Below are 16,621 nucleotides of genomic sequence, written 5' to 3'. Positions count from 1 at the left end.
CTTTTTAGAACATTTATGTTGATGCTGAATTCCTGGAATTATCTTTTAATGCTCCTTTTCTCTCCTATATTTTCTATCTTTTAGTATGTTTGCTTTACTTCCTAGGGAGATTTAATCAACTTTATCTTCTAATCTTTCTATTGAGGGTTTTTATTTCTGCTGTCATGATCTTTTTTTTTTTTTTTTTTTTTTTTGAGATGGTCTTGCTATGTTGTCCAGGCTGGTCTTAAACTCCTGGGCTCAAGACATCTTGCTGTCTCAGCCTCCTGAGTATCTGGGATTACAGGCATGGGGCCACTGTGCCTGGTTTATGCTGTCATTATTTTATTTTCCAAGGAATTATTGTTACTGTTACTGTTCTCTGAATGTTCCTTTCTATAGCATCTTATTCTTGTTTCATGGATACAGTATCTTCTCACGTCTCTGAGGATATTAACAATGATCTTTTTGGTGCCCTCTTCTCTTTGTATAACTTGTTTCTCTAAGTTACTTTTTCTGATTGTTTTGTGTCTCACTTCTGTGTTAGAAAATGTCCTGCATGTCTGGTAATCTTTGGTCATGTTTAAGGTTGAGGGATGGAGGTAGGAGGTTGGTGGAAAACTCCAAGCTCACATGTTGGGTTTGCTACAGTAGGGTGATCTAACCAGGTTGTTTTTGGAGAACCCCCATGTCAGAATCTTTAGATCTTTCCTCTTAGGCTGGTAAAATGCCCCAGTATTGAATCTTCTAGTCTCCAGCCTGGAAGCAAAGGTCCTGCTCCTACGACTTTGGGAACCAGTTCTGGGAGAAGGCTCAGGGTTTCTGTATTCAGCATTCAATATGACTTGGTCACTTAATCCCCTCGTTTTCAGCATTTTCAGTCTGGCATATCTGTTCACAACTGTGCCAGAAGTTTCCCCGGTCCAGATACCTTCAATCTTACCTTCCTCAGAGGAAAATCCTCCAGACTCTTGCAATATGAGAAAGACTGTTGCCCAGTGGTTTGGAGTTAGGGAAGAGGTATAGGGACCTAACTGTATTTCAGCTCAGTCCCTACTTTAGCAACCTTTCCCATAGTTCTGGAGATACCTTGGAATGCCAGTTTCTGTGCCTTCTGAGAGCCTTGCAATGTAAATCAAGTTGGCTCTCGGTTTTCCCCACTGCCAGTTTGGGATGTCTTTTTCCTCGGGGCTGGTAAGTCAGTAACCACGTGACTGCCTGCCATCCTGTCTCAAAAATACTATTGCTATTGTCTCCTTTCCTGGTCTTTGCATCCTTGTAGGTTTATCTCTTGATTTGAAAACCTCTTTACTGCAGTTTTAGTGGGGTTTTGGGAGGTAATTGAATATGCATTCAATTACCATCTTAACCCAGAACCCTTACTTCCTTTTTCAATATATTTTAAAAATTATTCCTGGGAATAACCCCACTGGGTCATGGAGGACTGCTATCTTAAAGTACTGGGATATGTTTATTTCTGTCTTTCCACGTAGAAGTCTTTAAGTGAACATGATTAGCAGGAAATGGGCTCTTCTATGAGGAGGATTCAAAGAAAATGTCTCCAGTAGGATAACTTTTATTAAGCATATGAGAGAAAATTAGAGGCTGAATCCCAGTTTGCAGCCTCCAGGCAGCCCCTAATGGACTTGGGGGTGGGGGCAGGGTATGATAACCCCTGGGGGTGCATCTGGAGATGTCCTTTGCAATGCTTTGTTAAGGGACCTGGAATAAATCCCAGACTTTATCATTGATGACCCTGAGAGTAGTTCAGTTGGTGGCCTGATTTGATTTTACATGAATTGGCAGGGCTCTGTGATAAGGCAGATGCCTTTCTGAAAAGCAACCCATTGCTCATATGGACCCCAGAACCATTCATCATTATTCACTTATCAAATAGTCATGGACCATGTCCACAAAGTGCTAAGCTAGCTCTCAATTACTGAGACAGAATCTGCCCTAGGTAACTCTTTAAGCAACACCAGCACCCCCCATCTGCTGCCCCTCACCCTGCAACTCCCACAACCTTCAAGAGAAGAAGAGAGGGGACATAGATGGAAAGGGAATTCAGGGTCTTATACATGGTGACAATAATTTTTCTCTCTCTATGGCTCGTGATGATGAATAAGTAAGGAGACTCTTATAAAGCATCCGCCATCATTCTTGGCACACAGTTGGATGTTTAGATTTTGAGGGAAAGTTTTAAATGGTGCAGGGAGAAGAAGTGTTTCATGTTCTGATACTTTTAAATTACTATCATTGTTTGAAGAAAACATGAAGGGATTTAGAGACTCAAAACCACATGAATGAGTCAGTACTACTTAAATTAGTCACTACTACAACTTAACAGGTTCCATGAAGTATACATAGTGACTGCTCAGTTTTCTTGGTCATCTTCAACATGTGTCAGCTTTTGCCTGAGTTCTCTTCCTTTCTGTGAAGGGGCACGCTCTTTTTTCTTTGTTTTTCCTTTTGAGACAGGGTCTTGCTCTGTTGCCCAGGCTGGAGTGTAGTGGTATGATCACAGCTCACGGCAATCTCCACCTCGCAGGCTCAAGCAATCCTTCAGTCTCAGCCTCCCAAATAGCTGGGACTACAGGTGGCTGCCACCATACCCCATCACGCCCAGATAATTTCTTTCTTGCTTGCTTGCTTGCTTGCTCGCTTGCTGTTTGTTTTTGTTTTATCTTTTGCTATGTTGCCCAGGCTGTTCTTGAACCCCAGGGCTCAAGCGATCATCCTGCCTCAGCCTCCCAAAGTGCTAGAATTACAGGTGTGCACCACTGAGCCCAGCCTTTGATTTTACTGTTCTCCTCACACCTCTTACTAGAAACCAGTTGTAATCCACTTCTCACAAGCAGCTTAGCTCACCATTCTTTCTGGCAGACATTTCTGAAACAGTATTTTTGAGAGATCAATTTTAGCGAAAAGACATGTCACACAGGGATTGGCACTTGGCAGTTCACCTGTGAAGTGTTGGAGGCACTGCTGTGTAGCAGTGCAACTGTTGAAAACCACCAGGTGGTGGAGAGGGCCGGCAGGGAGACGGTTCGAGTTTCTACCAAGCTGTGCAATCTTGGGCAAATTCGGTAATTTTCTGTGTCTTCATTTAACTGTCTGCAAAGTGGCGACACACACAGGGTTGCGGTGAGGACTCATGAGATAAAGGAAGTAGAATTGCCCATTGTACTTTTACTTAGCAAACGGTGGGGCTCTTATTGCCCGGGGTGCCATCCTGGGGCAGGCTGCCATGTGTGCGCGTGTGTGCGCGCGCCCTCCGACCTGCGAGTGTGTTTCCTGGCGCGCGTGTGGATGTGTGTCCTGGGCAGCCCTGGGAGTGTGTGATTGCCCTCGCCAGGCTCACAGCGAGGCGCCCGCCGCGGCTGATTGACAGCGCTGTGTGAATGAGCGCGCGTGGAGGCGCCCGGCACCGAGGTGGCTGCGGCTCCGCGCTGCTGTGAGCGCCTGCCTGCCCACCCGGGTGTGGGGGGACCGCGGGCGGCGGGCTGGGTGGGAGGACGAGGAGGAGGAGGAGGAGGAGGAGAGGGCGCGGGAGCGAGGGCGGGCGGGCGGGCGGGAGGGCCGTCAGAGCCGGCTGCCGCGGAGCCCCGGCGCGGGCGGCTTCGCCGGGGAGCGAGGCTCGGAGCCAGGAGGCGGCGCCGCGGGGAGGGAGCGCCGAGTGCGGAGCGCGGGGCCGGGCCGCCCGCCTGGTGAGAGCGCTGCGGGCCGCGGGCCGGGCCGGGGGCGGATCAGGGGCAGCGGGGCGGCGAGGCTGCGGTCTCTGGACTAGGCGAGGGGGTGCCGGGGGCTGGAGGTCCAGATCTTCAGTCGGGGCGCTGGGCACAACAGAGAGAAGCGGTGAGACACCACGGAGCGTTCCCAGCTGGGCGCCAGGGCCGCCACGACCGCCCCTTTTCGGAGATTCGGCGAGGAGACCTGCCTGCGGGAGAGACCCCGGGGAGCAGGTCTGCCGGTCCGGGCTGGGGGTGTGTGTGCGTGTGCGCGCGCGTGTGTGCATGTGTGCCTGCGAGGGGGCTGGTGGGCGTGTACGAGTGTGGGGGGATGGCCGTGTGTGGCATGTGTCTGTGTGTGTGAATGTGTGTAGGGGGTGTGCATCTCTCTGTACAGTACATGCCGTGTGTGTGTGTGTGTGTGTGTGTGTGTGTGAGAGAGAGAGAGAGAGAGAGAGAGAGAGAGAGAGACAGGGGAGGCCGGGGGCTCACAGAGCTTGGGTTTGAACCCATGCAGGGAGGAGAGTGGCTCGGCAGGACGGAGTGTGTGTGTGTGTGTGTGTGCGCGCGCGCGCGTGCAGGGGCAGGGGTGTATGAAGGGTGAGTGTGTCGCGGGCGCTAGGTGTGGCTATGTGTGTGATGTAAGGGTGCCGGGTGCACGTGTGTCCCTGGCTCACCCTCCCTTCCCCCACCAGATTTGTGCGCACAGAGGAGAGAGTTCTGGGGAGGGGGTAGGAGTCCGCCGCAGCTGCCTGCAGTTCGCCCAGCTTGCCTGCCTGGCGTTCTCCTCCAGGAAGCCGGAGATCACCAAGCTGCCCCTCCCCTGAATACTTCAAGGGTCCTAGGGAAGGGAACAGGCCCAGCCCCAGGAAAGGGGAGGGGCGGGAGGGAAGGTGCTTCTGCCAGATTGGGAACCTTGCTTCTCTGGCCAGAGCCTGGGTGGCCTTCTTACTGGGCCAGATCACTCAGCGCTGGCTTCACCCCTCCCGAGGCCCTGTGCCCCCTGGGGTCTGAGAGTGAGGGCGCCAGCACTTCTGGCTGGGGCGGGAGGTGGGGGTTGGAATAGGTCAAGACATCGGAAGGGCTTGCTTGTTCACAGTTACACGCCCAGAAGGGTGCTTGGCAAACTACAGCCTCCGTAAATACATGAGGCTCAGCAGAGGGAAGGAAGAGAGGAATCCACTTCTGGAAGCCCAAGTCCATCCCTTTTGCTACTAGGTAAGGATGAGGGCCCCTGGTTGCAGTCAGACCCCAGTTTCTGCATGAGCAGAGGGGGAAGGAGGAACCCCCAGGCAGGAATTTGTGCTGGGGCCTGAAGGTACAGGAAGGGCCCGGCAAGAGGAGCCAGAGCCATGGGCAGGACACTTTGCATCCTGCCCACACTACCTGCTTCTCTGAGATCAGAAGCCTCTCTCTGGGGCATCCGATCCTGGGAAAGGGAAGAGGGTGGCCACAGCCAGGGCTCACAGGGCCTCTCCTCTCTCCAGGACCTTCCTCCTCAAAAGGTGCTGAATAACTGAGTCCCTGCCCACCAAGGCCACCCGAAGCCAGGTGGGGCCATGGCCAGGCATGGCTGTCTAGGGCTGGGACTGTTCTGCTGCATCCTGTTTGCTGCTACTGTGGGCCCCCAGCCCACCTCCTCCATCCCAGGTGCCCCTGTCACCACTTTGACCCCCGCACCTCAAAGTGAGGCCTCTATGCTGTCTCTCAACCTGGGACTTAACTTCAAATTCCATCTTCGGGGACCTGCTGCTGTCTGGGGGAGCCCAGTCACAGAGACCCAGCCACTCTCTCTTGGGCCAGGCCAGGAGCCAGGGGAAGAGGTGGCCAGTGGGCTGAGGACTGACCCCCTTTGGGAATTGCTGGTGGGCTCCTCAGGGAACTCTCTCACCGAGTGGGGCTCCACCGAAGGCGGCTCAAAGACCCGGGCCTCCTCCCTGCTTCCGGAGTCCACATCCCAGCGCTCTGGGCCCAGCGATGGGCCCACTGCCCCCTATCAGCCCAGGAGGAGCACTGTGACCTGGGACACTGCTCTGATGGTGACAGCACTTCCATCCAGTGCTCCCAGGCCCCACCAGGGCGAGCTGGAGCTGAAATTTGACATGGCACTGAGAGCAGGTGCAGCCCCCACGCTTGGGCATCGAACGCTGCCCCTGCTGCCCAGCCTGCGGGCCAGCCTGGCAGAGATTGCTGGGCGCCTGGGACCCTTTGGTGAGTAGCCACCCCATCCCAAGGAAAGCCCCTGCTGGGCACCCCTGGCAGGTAGGAGGCAGCTTCAGCCTGGGCTTCTTTTGCAGGATTCTTTGGCACTACTCTGTCACCACTCCGGAACTTCTCTGGCCTGAGCCCCCCAGGTGAAACTACATCCACAAGCTCTGCCTCTGGAGTTTCAGGTTCTCTGGGTGAGTTTATTTCATTGCAATAGACTATTGTGGAACACCTCTACGTGCCAAGCACTGTGCTAGGAGCCTAACAACTACCTTTCTTTTTTTACTTTCTTGCATTGCTTCTTCCAGGCCCTAGGATATGGGCTATTACTTCCACGGAAGGAGTATTCTCTTTGCCATACTGAATCTGGTTTGCTCTTTGTAGCTTAGCTCATGGTGTACATGAGCTTAGCATGTGGCTACAATTCCTGGGACAGTGACTTCCTTAGGACAAACTCTGGGGAAGGACGTAATTTTCTCCAAACTCCCAGAGGCAAGGCTGGTTGGTGGGGTGGCACTTGAGCCCCATATGCTCCCTTTGCAGGGTTCCTTGGTACCACTCTGTCCCCGCCCCCATACTCCCTGGAGAGGAAGCTCTCCAGCCCAAGTCCTCTGGACCCAGCCGCTTCCCTAAGTTTTGCCTCAATTGCAACAACATCATTAAGTAAGTATCCAATTCATTTGAACTTGACAATTATTTATTGAGCACTTACTACATGCTAGTCACTCATCAGTGTTCTGGGACCCTTTGATTTCATTGTCATCATAATCATAATCATCATTCTCTTCATCATCACCATGGAGATATATACGAATGGTCTGAGAGCAAGTATTGCTGGAGAAAGTCCCACACAGAGTTAAGTAATGGTCCCCTGAGAGTTTTGCAATGAGAGGCAGAGCAGGATGTAGACAGATGTATCAGGGACAAACAGACACAGGAACTTCTTTATGATTTCCACAGCCCTGGCACTAACCGCACCCTCCACTCCAGTCTGCCTGACCTGACTCCCCACCAACCTTGGGGCTCTTTCATTTGCCATCTGATCTGACATGACATGCTGTCAGATATGGGCAGAGCTGGGTTTCTCATTGGGAAGACACTGAAGAGGAGACCTTGAGCAGACAGATGCCACCTTCATTCAAGGAAGCCTTTCAGAACATGCACACGGACAAGTTGGTGGTACAGAGGAAAGACCACAGGCTCGGGAATCTTGAGACCTGGCTTTGAATCACAATTTATTTACTCACTAGCTAGTGACTTTAGGCACATTATTTAACCTCTCTGAACCTAAATTTTTCTCATAGGCCCAGGGTTTAATAATAGTACTTGCTAGTTATTGCAAAGCTCTTAGCATGATGCTGGGCACAAAGTAGAGGCTCATTAAATAGTAGCTATTAACCTTGCTTCTGTCCCCCACTGCATCCCAAATCCACTTCCAGACCCTACCTCTCAGAAACCTCAGCCTTGGCCCCAGGCAGTGGTGGGACAACACAAACCACATAGCAGAGGGCACAGGTGCTGGAGGAGAGGTTCTGGTGGATGAGGCAGGGAGTCATGCAGAGGGACTGAGGGGCTTTCAGGCCCGGCTTTGCTCTGCAAAAGGTTTACTGTGGCTGTGAAACTTCTCAGTCACCCCACACTAGGCTCAGCAGAGGAAACCACTGGTCTCCCCAGCTTCTTCCAGCTCCAGACTTAACTCATGACCTGGTTCTCTGGCTCACTCCAGCCACAGTCACTACACTCCCTTGGATGGTGGGTGAGGGGCCTGCTATGCCCCTGTCCAGCCCAGCGTGCAGCAGGGGCAGGATGTGATTGGGGGTGGGGGGCAGGTTCTGTGCCTCAGGGGAAGGATGCTGGCTGGCAGTCTGTCGGCCTTGGTGACAGCGCTGGCCAGGCAGGTTTAATGAGTCTGGACAGTATCAGAGGCAGTGCAGCCGGGCAGGCTGGCGGCCCCACCTCATTCCCTCTCCTCCCTGGTAACTGCAGGAACTCAGCCTCTGATACTGCGCCTCTGAATAAACCCAGGAGAGCTATAGGCCTCCTGGAGAGAACGCCAGTGGGCCTTGCTCTTGCCAGCAGTGTGTGTGTGTGTGTGTGTGTGTGTGTGTGTGTGTAGTTGTATCAAGCAGTTACCATACAAAGGGAGTCTGTCTGTGTTGCCTCTAGAATCTTTCTAACCTAAGTGCAACTAACCTTTGACTCCTAGGCCCTTCTTGCATTAGGTCCCCTTCACCTCAGACAGAGCCTGTATTCAGTCCATACATACCAGAACAGTTATCAAGTTAATCAGTGTGCGGCTTTCATACCAGTTAATCAGTGCCCACCTCACTTAGTCCACAGAGGGTTCCCCTCCACTTCCTTACCACTCTGGCTGGTGTCAGTTCTGATTGGCTGGCACCTGTGCCAACTCAGTTGCTAAATATTTTGAGTGTCACCCCTACAAAGTGTAACCACCCTCCATGAACCTGGAGGTGGGGGTGGGGAGAGGGATGGGGCCAGGCCACTGAATGGGCTGTAGCTTCCAGCATCCAGAGTGGAGACATGATTCCCAGCCCTTTGATCTGGGCAGCTGGTGGATAATCAGGCCTGACTTTTCCATGAATCAAACTGTTCCCTCCCACAACCCCTCCCTAGCCAGCACCTGCCTCACCAGTTATTCACATTGCTATCTCCTCTCCTCCTCGCCACTGAGGTCAAGAGGGCCCACAGGGCCAGAAAGGGACCTCCCAGTAAAGGAGGCTTGCTCAGGAGAGGGATCCTGGGAAGGGAGGAACAGAGATGACTATCTTCTGGACTCTTTTGGGGAAAACTGAAGGCTCTTTCTGGAGAAGCCTCCAATGGGGAGATGGGAGATGAGGTCAAGTGGACCCTACAAAGGCAGAAGCCAGGTTTTTTTTCCACCTGTCCCCATTCACACCTGGACCAGTGTGGGGCATGCAGAGCATGGGATCAGTGTTTCTAATTCAGAACTCCTTTTATGACACTTGAGCCATCCCTGTACTTTGCCTGTTATCTGGTTTTTATTCCTTTTCTGGATTTATTTTATTTTATTTTTTATTTATTTATTTATTTTGAGATAGAGTCTTGCTCTGTTGCCCAGGCTGGAGTGCAGTGGTGCGATCTCAGCTCACTGCATCCTCCGGGTTCAAGCGATTCTCCTGCCTCAGCCTCCTGAGTATCTGGGACTACAGGTGCCCACCATCATGCCCGGCTAATTTTTGTATTTTTAGTAGACACGAGGTTTCACCATGTTGGCCAGTCTGGTCTGGAACTCCTGACCTTGTGATCTGCCCGCCTCAGCCTCCCAAAGTGCTGGGATTACAGGCGTGAGCCACCAGCCCAGCCTGGATTCTTATGAATGTTGAAATTTGCTGTAGTTGCCATAGAGCTTAGGTATAGAGATGAGAGATAACGTTTCCTGTGGCCCATGGGTGAGAAGTAAAGATGGAAGAGGGTGAATTGGAGCCAACCTCTGACAGCTGCACTTATCCGTACAGTGAACAAAGAGGGTGTGGTAAGGGGGTGACAGGCTGGGGCAGACTGTGGGCTCCTAGGTCATGTCTTCCTGCCCCTCTGCAGAGGCCACAGAGGCCAAACAGAGATGCAGCAAACCCAATCACTTTGCAGAGGAAGTGCGTTGGGCAAGGGCATCTGAAGGGACCAAAGAATGAGGGGTGAGGTGGTGTGTGCATTTGATCCTGCCATTGCCAGACCTATGCCACCTGATCAGCAAGCTCTCCATTCCCAGCTAAGTAGTTTCTCGTTTAATTGATGGCTGGTGTCTTTATTAGTGTTAAGGGGTGGATAGGCCATCAGAAAAGTATTATTTGGCCGGGCACGGTGGCTCACGCCTGTAATCCCAGCACTTTGGGAGGCTGAGGCAGGTGGATCACAAGGTCAGGAGTTCGAGACCAGCCTGGCCAATATGGTGAAATTCTGTCTCTACTAAAAATATAAAAATTAGCCAGGCATGGCGGCACGCACCTGTAATCCCAGCTACTTGGGAGGCTGAAGCAGGAGAATCGCTTGAACCTGGGAGGTGGAGGTTGCAGTGAGCTGAGATCATGCCACTGTACTCCAGTCTGGGCGATGAAGTGAGACTCCGTCTCAAAAGCAAACAAACAAACAAACAAACAAAAAACCCCAAAGGTATTAGTTAAACAGAGTTCATAAAGTAAGACTGTGTGTTGATGTTCGCTATTTAAGTAATTGTTATCTTTCTAAGCAAATTTAGGACTGTGAAAGGCTTTGAAAACAGACAGCAGCCTTTAGTTAATTGAATCAAGAACCTGTTTGAGACCAGAGGTAGTCACACTGACACACACACAAACAGATGATGGATCAGTGATGAACATTAGCTGATGATCATGATAACGACACAATCTTGATTGAAGGATCATTATGCACCAGGTTCTCCAGAGTTTTACACACGTTGTCTCATTTTTCTCACAACAGTCCTATGCCATAGGTACTCTTACTCATTTCAGATTTGAGGATGTGATGGAATGGGAACCAGGGTGCATGCAGCCACTTGCAGTTGGCAGTGAGCTGTGTATATTTAATGTTTTGGCTGCTTCCTTTCTGCCCTCCCCAGTTGTCCAATTCCATCTTCCCTTTCCTTCTCTCAGAGCTACCTCCCAGCCCCCTCACTCCTTCCTTTTCCTTGTTCTCAGAACTCTTATGTTTTTTATCTTTTATGTATTTATTAATTTTAAGAACTGTTGTGTGTGTGTGTTTTGTTTTTTGTTTTGTTTTTGTTTTTGTTTTTGTTTTTTTGAGCCAGAGTCTCGCTCTGTCACCCAGGCTGGAGTGCGGAGGCGCGATCTCTGTTCACTGCAACCTCCGCCTCCCCGGTTCAAGCGATTCTCCTGCCTCAGCCTCCAGAGTAGCTAGGATTACAGGCGTGTGCCACCACGCCTGGCTAATTTTTGTATTTTTAGTAGAGATGGGGTTTTGCCGTGTTGGCCAGGCTGGTTTCAAACTCCTGACCTCAGGTGATCTGCTCGCCACGGCCTCCCAAAGTGCTGGGATTATAGGCATGAGCCACCACGCCCGGCCTAGAACTGTTATGTTTTGAGTGTCCCCTGCATGAGCTGGCCCTGCCTATGGCTGGCGGTGCTCCTGGGGTCTTCCTGTGTTGTCCAGCTAGGGCATGGCCAGGGCAGGGCCAGGCAGTTGGGTGATTGTCAGGCACCCTCCCCTCACATTCCACATCTGTCTTTTGTCCACCTACCCATCCCTGCCAGGCTGTCCACATCCTTCACCACCACCCTTTCTTCTTCCATCGTTGCCTGTGGCTGCGGTCCTGCTGAATCTGTAGGTGAGGGCAGATAGAGGTTCAGCTTCCAGCATCTTCCCTTGCTGCCTGGCCCTGGGGAGAATCCTTGAGTCTAACTCTACCCGACTCTTCTCTTGCTCCAGAAGAGTAGAATTAAGGATCTTACTCCTCACCCTCTCTTAGTTGACTTCCCTTTTTCCAAGGGATATGGGAAGGTGTTGGAGCACAGGATGGGGCTAGGGACCCAAGATAGCAAACCCCAGAGCAACTGAGGGGCTCACTTACTTAGATGGCATTTTATCCCACTATGATATCCCCAAGAATTTCTCCCTGGGAGTTCCTAAGGGCACGTTTTGAGACCTGGGGGAGTCCATCTCAATGTCACCTTCTGTACAGTGTGGGGAGAAGCATGGAGGCATCTATATTAAGACAGTTAGACCAATGGCTTTGTGGATGAGGCAGGATGGGGTCACTGCCATGGATAGGCTAAGGGTTGGGGTGTAGCAGGCAGGAAGGCCAATGAATAAGGAGAAATGATGTTTTCCTCAGAGTGCTGAGACAGCATTGTCTTACCTCTCCCCTGATGTATGTGTGTGTGTGTGTGTGCGTGTGTGTGTGTATGCACACGTGTGGGCTTTTCCTTGAGATGGAGACAAGGTGGGGGAGTAGTTGAAAAAGGGCAGGGAAAGCTCCTCCTAGCACTAAGTTGGGGGTTGGGAGTCAGGGGTGCAGAACAACAGATAAGCACACTAATGTTAGAAAGAGGCTTTGGAATCACAGAAAGGGGCTCAGACTGATGTTCAGACCTGGGTTCTAGGTGCAGATCTGCCCATTTGTGACCTTGGGCAGGTCACTTTGCCTCTCAGAAGAGCTTCAGTATCTGCATCTGGCAAGTACAGGGATTCATTTAGTCAATGAATATCTGCTAAATTCTAACTGTGACAGAAACTAATTTAAGTATGGAGATCCAGATGTGAGCAAAGAATCAAAAATCCCTGTTCTCATAAAGCTTCCCTTCTGGCGGGGGGATTGAACTGGAGGGGGTGTCTAAGCCTCCTTCCAGTTGTAAAGTTCTGTGACTTCAAAGAAAAACTCTTTAGTAGAATCACAAAGGAGCCCAGCAGGGAGCTGGGGGGCCCAGGCAGAGGGGGAAAAGTAGGAGAAGGAAGAGGGGAAGGATGACAGCTGAAACTCCAGCGAGGACACTGAATAGGGGAGCTGGGGAGGGAAAGGTGAGAGGCCAAGAGGTGGGGGTGAGTCTCATATGTAAGACAAGTGTGTCCCGCATACGTCAGGGGACTCTGACTGGCATTCAGGCTACTGCTTGTGGGGTGGGTAGGGGGAGGCCTGCATCATTCATTGCCTCAGCCAAACGTTCTTTGCCCACAGACCCCACAGTCCCCACTTCTGGCCCAGATGACCTCTCTCCTCCCGCCAGCCTCGGGAACCCTTCGGGGCAGCCAGAGTGTGGGCCAGGGTCCTGCAGCGTGGGAGAATTGCCTGAACGCGAGGGGCAGCCTCCCGAGGCGCCGAGGCCCCTCTTTTTCCTGACCCTGGAGGCTGACTGGGCAGAGGCCAGGGCTCGCTGGGGGCTGGCCTGGGAGGCCCACGTGTACGGGGTAGGCGCGCTCTTCGGCCTGGTTGCCCTGCTGGCGCTGCTGGCTCTGGCCCTCTTGCCCTGGCGCTGCCCGCCCGGCGCCCCCTGCCTGGCGCTGCTGGACCTGCTGCTGCTGTCGGCCGGGACCACGCGGGCCTTCCCGCTCTTCTACGACGCCTATGGGCACAGGGATCGACTGCCCGCGCTCGCCTGGCTGCTGCTGCAGGACCTTCCGCTGCCCTGCCTAGCTGCCGGCCTGGGGCTGGCCTGCCTGCTGCTGGCCCGGCCGCGCCCGCCACGGTGCCCCGCCGGCCTGGCTGCGCTGCTGCTCCTGGGGCTGGGGCTGGCGGCCGCCGCGGCCCTCGGGAGCGCCGCGCATCGCCCGCTGCGGCCCCTGCGGCTCGCCTCGCGCGGGATGCACGCTTTCCTCGCCGCTTTCCTTTCGGGGCTGCTGCTGGCGCTCTCCTGCTGGGGCGGGCGGCGGCGGCGGGCCGGGGCGCCCCTGGGGGGGTCGGGCTTCAAGGGCGCCACACCCCTGCCGCAGGTGCGCAGCCCCTTCGCCCCGCGGGACTCCTGGCGGCGCGCGGCGCGCACGGCCCCGGTGGCGGGCACCTTCGGGCTGCTGAGCGGAGCCCTACAGGGCTATGAGGTGCTGCACGCCCTGGGCTACGGCGGCCAACCCGGCCTGGAAGGGCCCTGGCCCTGGTGGGCCTTCCAGCTAGGCCTGCGCCTGGGCGAGGTGGGCGTCGCGCTCCCGTTGGCGCTGCTGGGCCTCTACCCCGCTCTCTGCAGTCCTCGCGCGCCGCCGCGCTGCTGGGCCAAGCTCTTCCGCTTGTCCCCGGGCCACGCGGCTCCGCTGCTGCCGGGAGGCTGGGTCACTGGGCCCCCGGACAAGGAGCCCCTGGGGAGCGCCATCGCTCGCAGCGACGCGGAGCTGCTGCAGCTGTGCGCGCTAGCAGGGCCAGGCCCAGACCTCCTACTCCAGGGCGGAGGTTGCCGGGGCTTCGAAGGCGCGGCTGCCAACCCGGCCCGGTCCCCGGCTTCCTCTCCCTGCAGCGATTACACCGTGGACTTCCGCCCGCCCTCCCCAATCAACCTGCGACGCAGCATCGAGGAGGCCCTCTGCAGCGAGGCCTTGCTCGCGCCTGGCCTCTTCCAGGGCCCTGCCTTTGAGGACGCTCTGCCTGGGCTCGGCCTCTACCGCACCGCCTCGCTGGAGACCGGGGGCAGGCCCAGTGAGAGATCAGGGGAGGCCCCTGGCCCCCCTGCGCCCCCGGAGCTCCCCTCCCCCGGGGCTTGGCCCACAGGCAGCAGCGTCTCATCTGGCTCGTTCCGCGGACTCTCGCGGGACAGCTCGTCCATGCTGCTGTGTTCCAGCCCCGACAGGCCCCCGCGCTGCCCTCTGGTCTGCGTCCTCAGTCCCCCGCGGCCCTCAGGAAGCAGCCCCAGCCTCCCGGCCTCAGGATCCTACCAGGCCCTGTCCCCACCCTCTCGCGACTCCCCAGAGCCTGCTTCTGAGCTGCAGGCCGAGGAGGCCTTGCTGCAGGAGCAGTTTCTGGACGCCTGCCGACAGATCGACGAGCTGAGCGTGGGCAGCGACACCATAGACCTGTGAAGAGGTGGCCACCTTGCTACCCTGCGATATGCCCCTTTCTGGCGCCTGCCCTGCCCGAGACCTGCACACTGTAACCCTTTCCCAATCCTGCCTAGCTCAGATACCTCTCCAGCTTCCTTCCCCATCCAGGGGTCCCTGGGTGGGTGGGTCAGCAGCCAGGCTCTATTGATTTGGAATCAGTGCCACCTTCTCTGGAGCCCTGGGTGCTGATGCCCTCAGCTGCAAATCTAGGCTGGCAGGGGTCCCATTTTCCTTGGCATTCACCAGCAATAAAGCTCCAAGGTGCTCCACTCCTGACCACCACTCCCCACTCTGGTGCTGAGTGAGAGGGGCTGTCCTCAGAGGACCCTGGGACCTGCCTCAGGCCCCCTACCCACCTTTGTCATGCCTAGGAATCCTACCCCTGTGTGAGTGGGACTCCCTGTCCTCCATGTGACACCCACAGGGGTCCATGACCCATCTAGGAGACTTTATAGCAGTTGGGTGGGAGGGGAATGCTCTTAAAGTTAATTTATCAATAAAATATTTTCAGAGGAGCAAGGTCTGACTTTTTTGGGAAAACTCGATTGAGCAACAGCACCAGTGATTCCATCACTAGTGGAAGAGAAGCAGCTCTTGGGTGGGGTGGGTCCATTCCAGACCCCAGGGACCTTCATACAAGACCAACGAGTCTTGTCCTGTTTCTGGGATGAGATGAGTGGGGTTACTGGGAGCAGCCCCTCGAAGACTCTTCTGAATCGTTGGGAAGTGGCTTTTCACACAGATGGGACATCGCCCTGGGAGGTGAGGCAGAAACTCTACTGTCATTGGTGGAAATGCCTGCATTCTTAGGAGTCGGCTTCAGGTCCTGGTAGACAATTGGCTGGGGACTAGTTAGGAGTCAAGTCCTTCATGGAAATATTGAGACGCATGTAAAAGGTCCTGGTCACCTTGAGCTGGGATCCCCAGCAACCTCCCTGCCATGTTCCCACAGTTTGGGATCCACAAAGAGGAAACTACCTTTCTACCTTTTCACCCACCAACAGGGGCTCTTCAACCCCCTCCCCCTTCTGAAGAACTCTCATCTCTAATAGGTGTAGATCCTCCCTGGAGAAAGCCTGTCCAGCCCAGCCAGCTCCTGTAGCAAAATTCACAGTGAGAGACCCACAAACACATCCAACCACCAGGCAGTCTGTAATCCCTCCCTTACCTGGAGCATTTGGCTCTGCGCTCTGTGGTGTGTGTTTGTCATTTGGCTAAAATGCAGTGGTTCCGTGTAGCACAAAAACAGGGTTGTGGATTAGGTTTGAAAACAAAAATCTGACAGTGTTTTGGCAGCTGTCCTGCATATCACAGGGAGACCTGCAGGAACATACACACTAGGCTCAAAGTGGAAACACAGGAACCTCGTGATTTTTTCTTTCAACTTTGACCATCAGCTCCTGGGGACTGGAAGGGAGGCTTGGGAGCCAAGAGGGAAGCAGGCAGGGAAGCCAGGAGAGGGTAGAGCCCTCGCCCAGACCAGGTCCAATGCAGGAGTGTAAGAATTCAAGCACTACTCTCCTTGCAGATGAACATCTGTCTTGGCTGAGAGGAGCGTCCAGGGCCTGGGACCTCAGATGCAGGAGGGGAATCAGTTGTGTTTGGAGGAGAGGGAGAATCATAGTGGGGAAGAGAAATGGAAGGGAGGTGGTGCCGGTGTGGTGGAGGAATGGGACTAGAATGGTTTTGATTGCGTCTCCTCCATCACCTGGCTCAGCTTGGCTCAGAAATTCTTGCTGCATCCTCACTCTGGGCTGAGGCCCAGAGAACTGCCAACCTCCTAATTACGGGCATTTCTCACTGGTGTCGTAGTGGCTGCAGTGGGCCCAGCATCAGAGTTGCTTTGTATCATGCAAGGAGTGTTGCTGCTCTGAGAAACTGCTCCCTTTCTTTCCCACTCACTCTTCCATCTGCCTCTCATCTGCCTCTGCTCACACTCAGCTCCTCCATGCCATCTCTTCCTCACACTGGTCCTTGCCAGCTCCTCTCTCTCTCACTCACTCTCCCCATCAAGGGTCCTTGAGTTCATGCACACACTTCCCAAAAGAGCAGTCCAAGCCCTGAATACCCCAGCCAGTCTCTCTGTTGGCCTATTGGTCTCTCTCTCTCTCTTACACACACACACACACACACACACACACACTTGTGCACATACACTCCTTTTCTGTGTGGCAGCTCTAAATGGAGTTGGGGGG

The 16,621-nt window shown here is 54.2% G+C and overlaps 1 protein-coding gene across 4 annotated transcripts; it reads left to right on the top strand.

The window, feature by feature from the left end:
• The first annotated feature begins 3,659 nt into the window (after positions 1-3,659).
• On the top strand, positions 3,660-14,936 carry PRRT4 (proline rich transmembrane protein 4). Of its 4 annotated transcripts, none has more exons than XM_063667811.1 (7): positions 3,660-3,941; positions 4,807-4,925; positions 5,195-5,918; positions 6,005-6,109; positions 6,459-6,578; positions 12,583-12,812; positions 13,847-14,936. In XM_063667811.1, exons 3-7 carry the CDS (start codon positions 5,267-5,269, stop codon positions 13,961-13,963), a joined length of 1,224 nt encoding a protein of 407 aa, XP_063523881.1. In that variant the 5' UTR covers positions 3,660-3,941; positions 4,807-4,925; positions 5,195-5,266; the 3' UTR covers positions 13,964-14,936. The 4 variants fall into 4 exon arrangements, with proteins under 4 accessions (XP_063523881.1, XP_063523880.1, XP_063523879.1 ...); XM_063667810.1 differs by having other exon boundaries at positions 3,719-3,941; positions 4,403-4,925; positions 13,847-14,084; XM_063667809.1 differs by having other exon boundaries at positions 3,719-3,941; positions 12,583-14,936.
• Positions 14,937-16,621: the final 1,685 nt, after the last annotated feature.

This window comes from Pongo pygmaeus, chromosome 6, assembly GCF_028885625.2.
Source record: "Pongo pygmaeus isolate AG05252 chromosome 6, NHGRI_mPonPyg2-v2.0_pri, whole genome shotgun sequence".
In the NCBI taxonomy this organism is placed as follows: Eukaryota; Metazoa; Chordata; class Mammalia; order Primates; family Hominidae; genus Pongo; species Pongo pygmaeus.
The sequence above is the reverse complement of the archived record's forward strand: the minus strand, read 5'-3'. Positions and strand labels throughout refer to the sequence as shown.

Coding starts and splice junctions, on each gene's coding strand:
- PRRT4 (XM_063667809.1), top strand. CDS start 5,267: ATGGCCAGGCATGGCTGTCTAGGGCTGGGACTGTTCTGCTGCATCCTG. Junction 5,919..6,004: donor TGGGCGCCTGGGACCCTTTG/GTGAGTAGCCAC, acceptor CTTCTTTTGCAG/GATTCTTTGGCACTACTCTG. Junction 6,110..6,458: donor TGGAGTTTCAGGTTCTCTGG/GTGAGTTTATTT, acceptor CTCCCTTTGCAG/GGTTCCTTGGTACCACTCTG.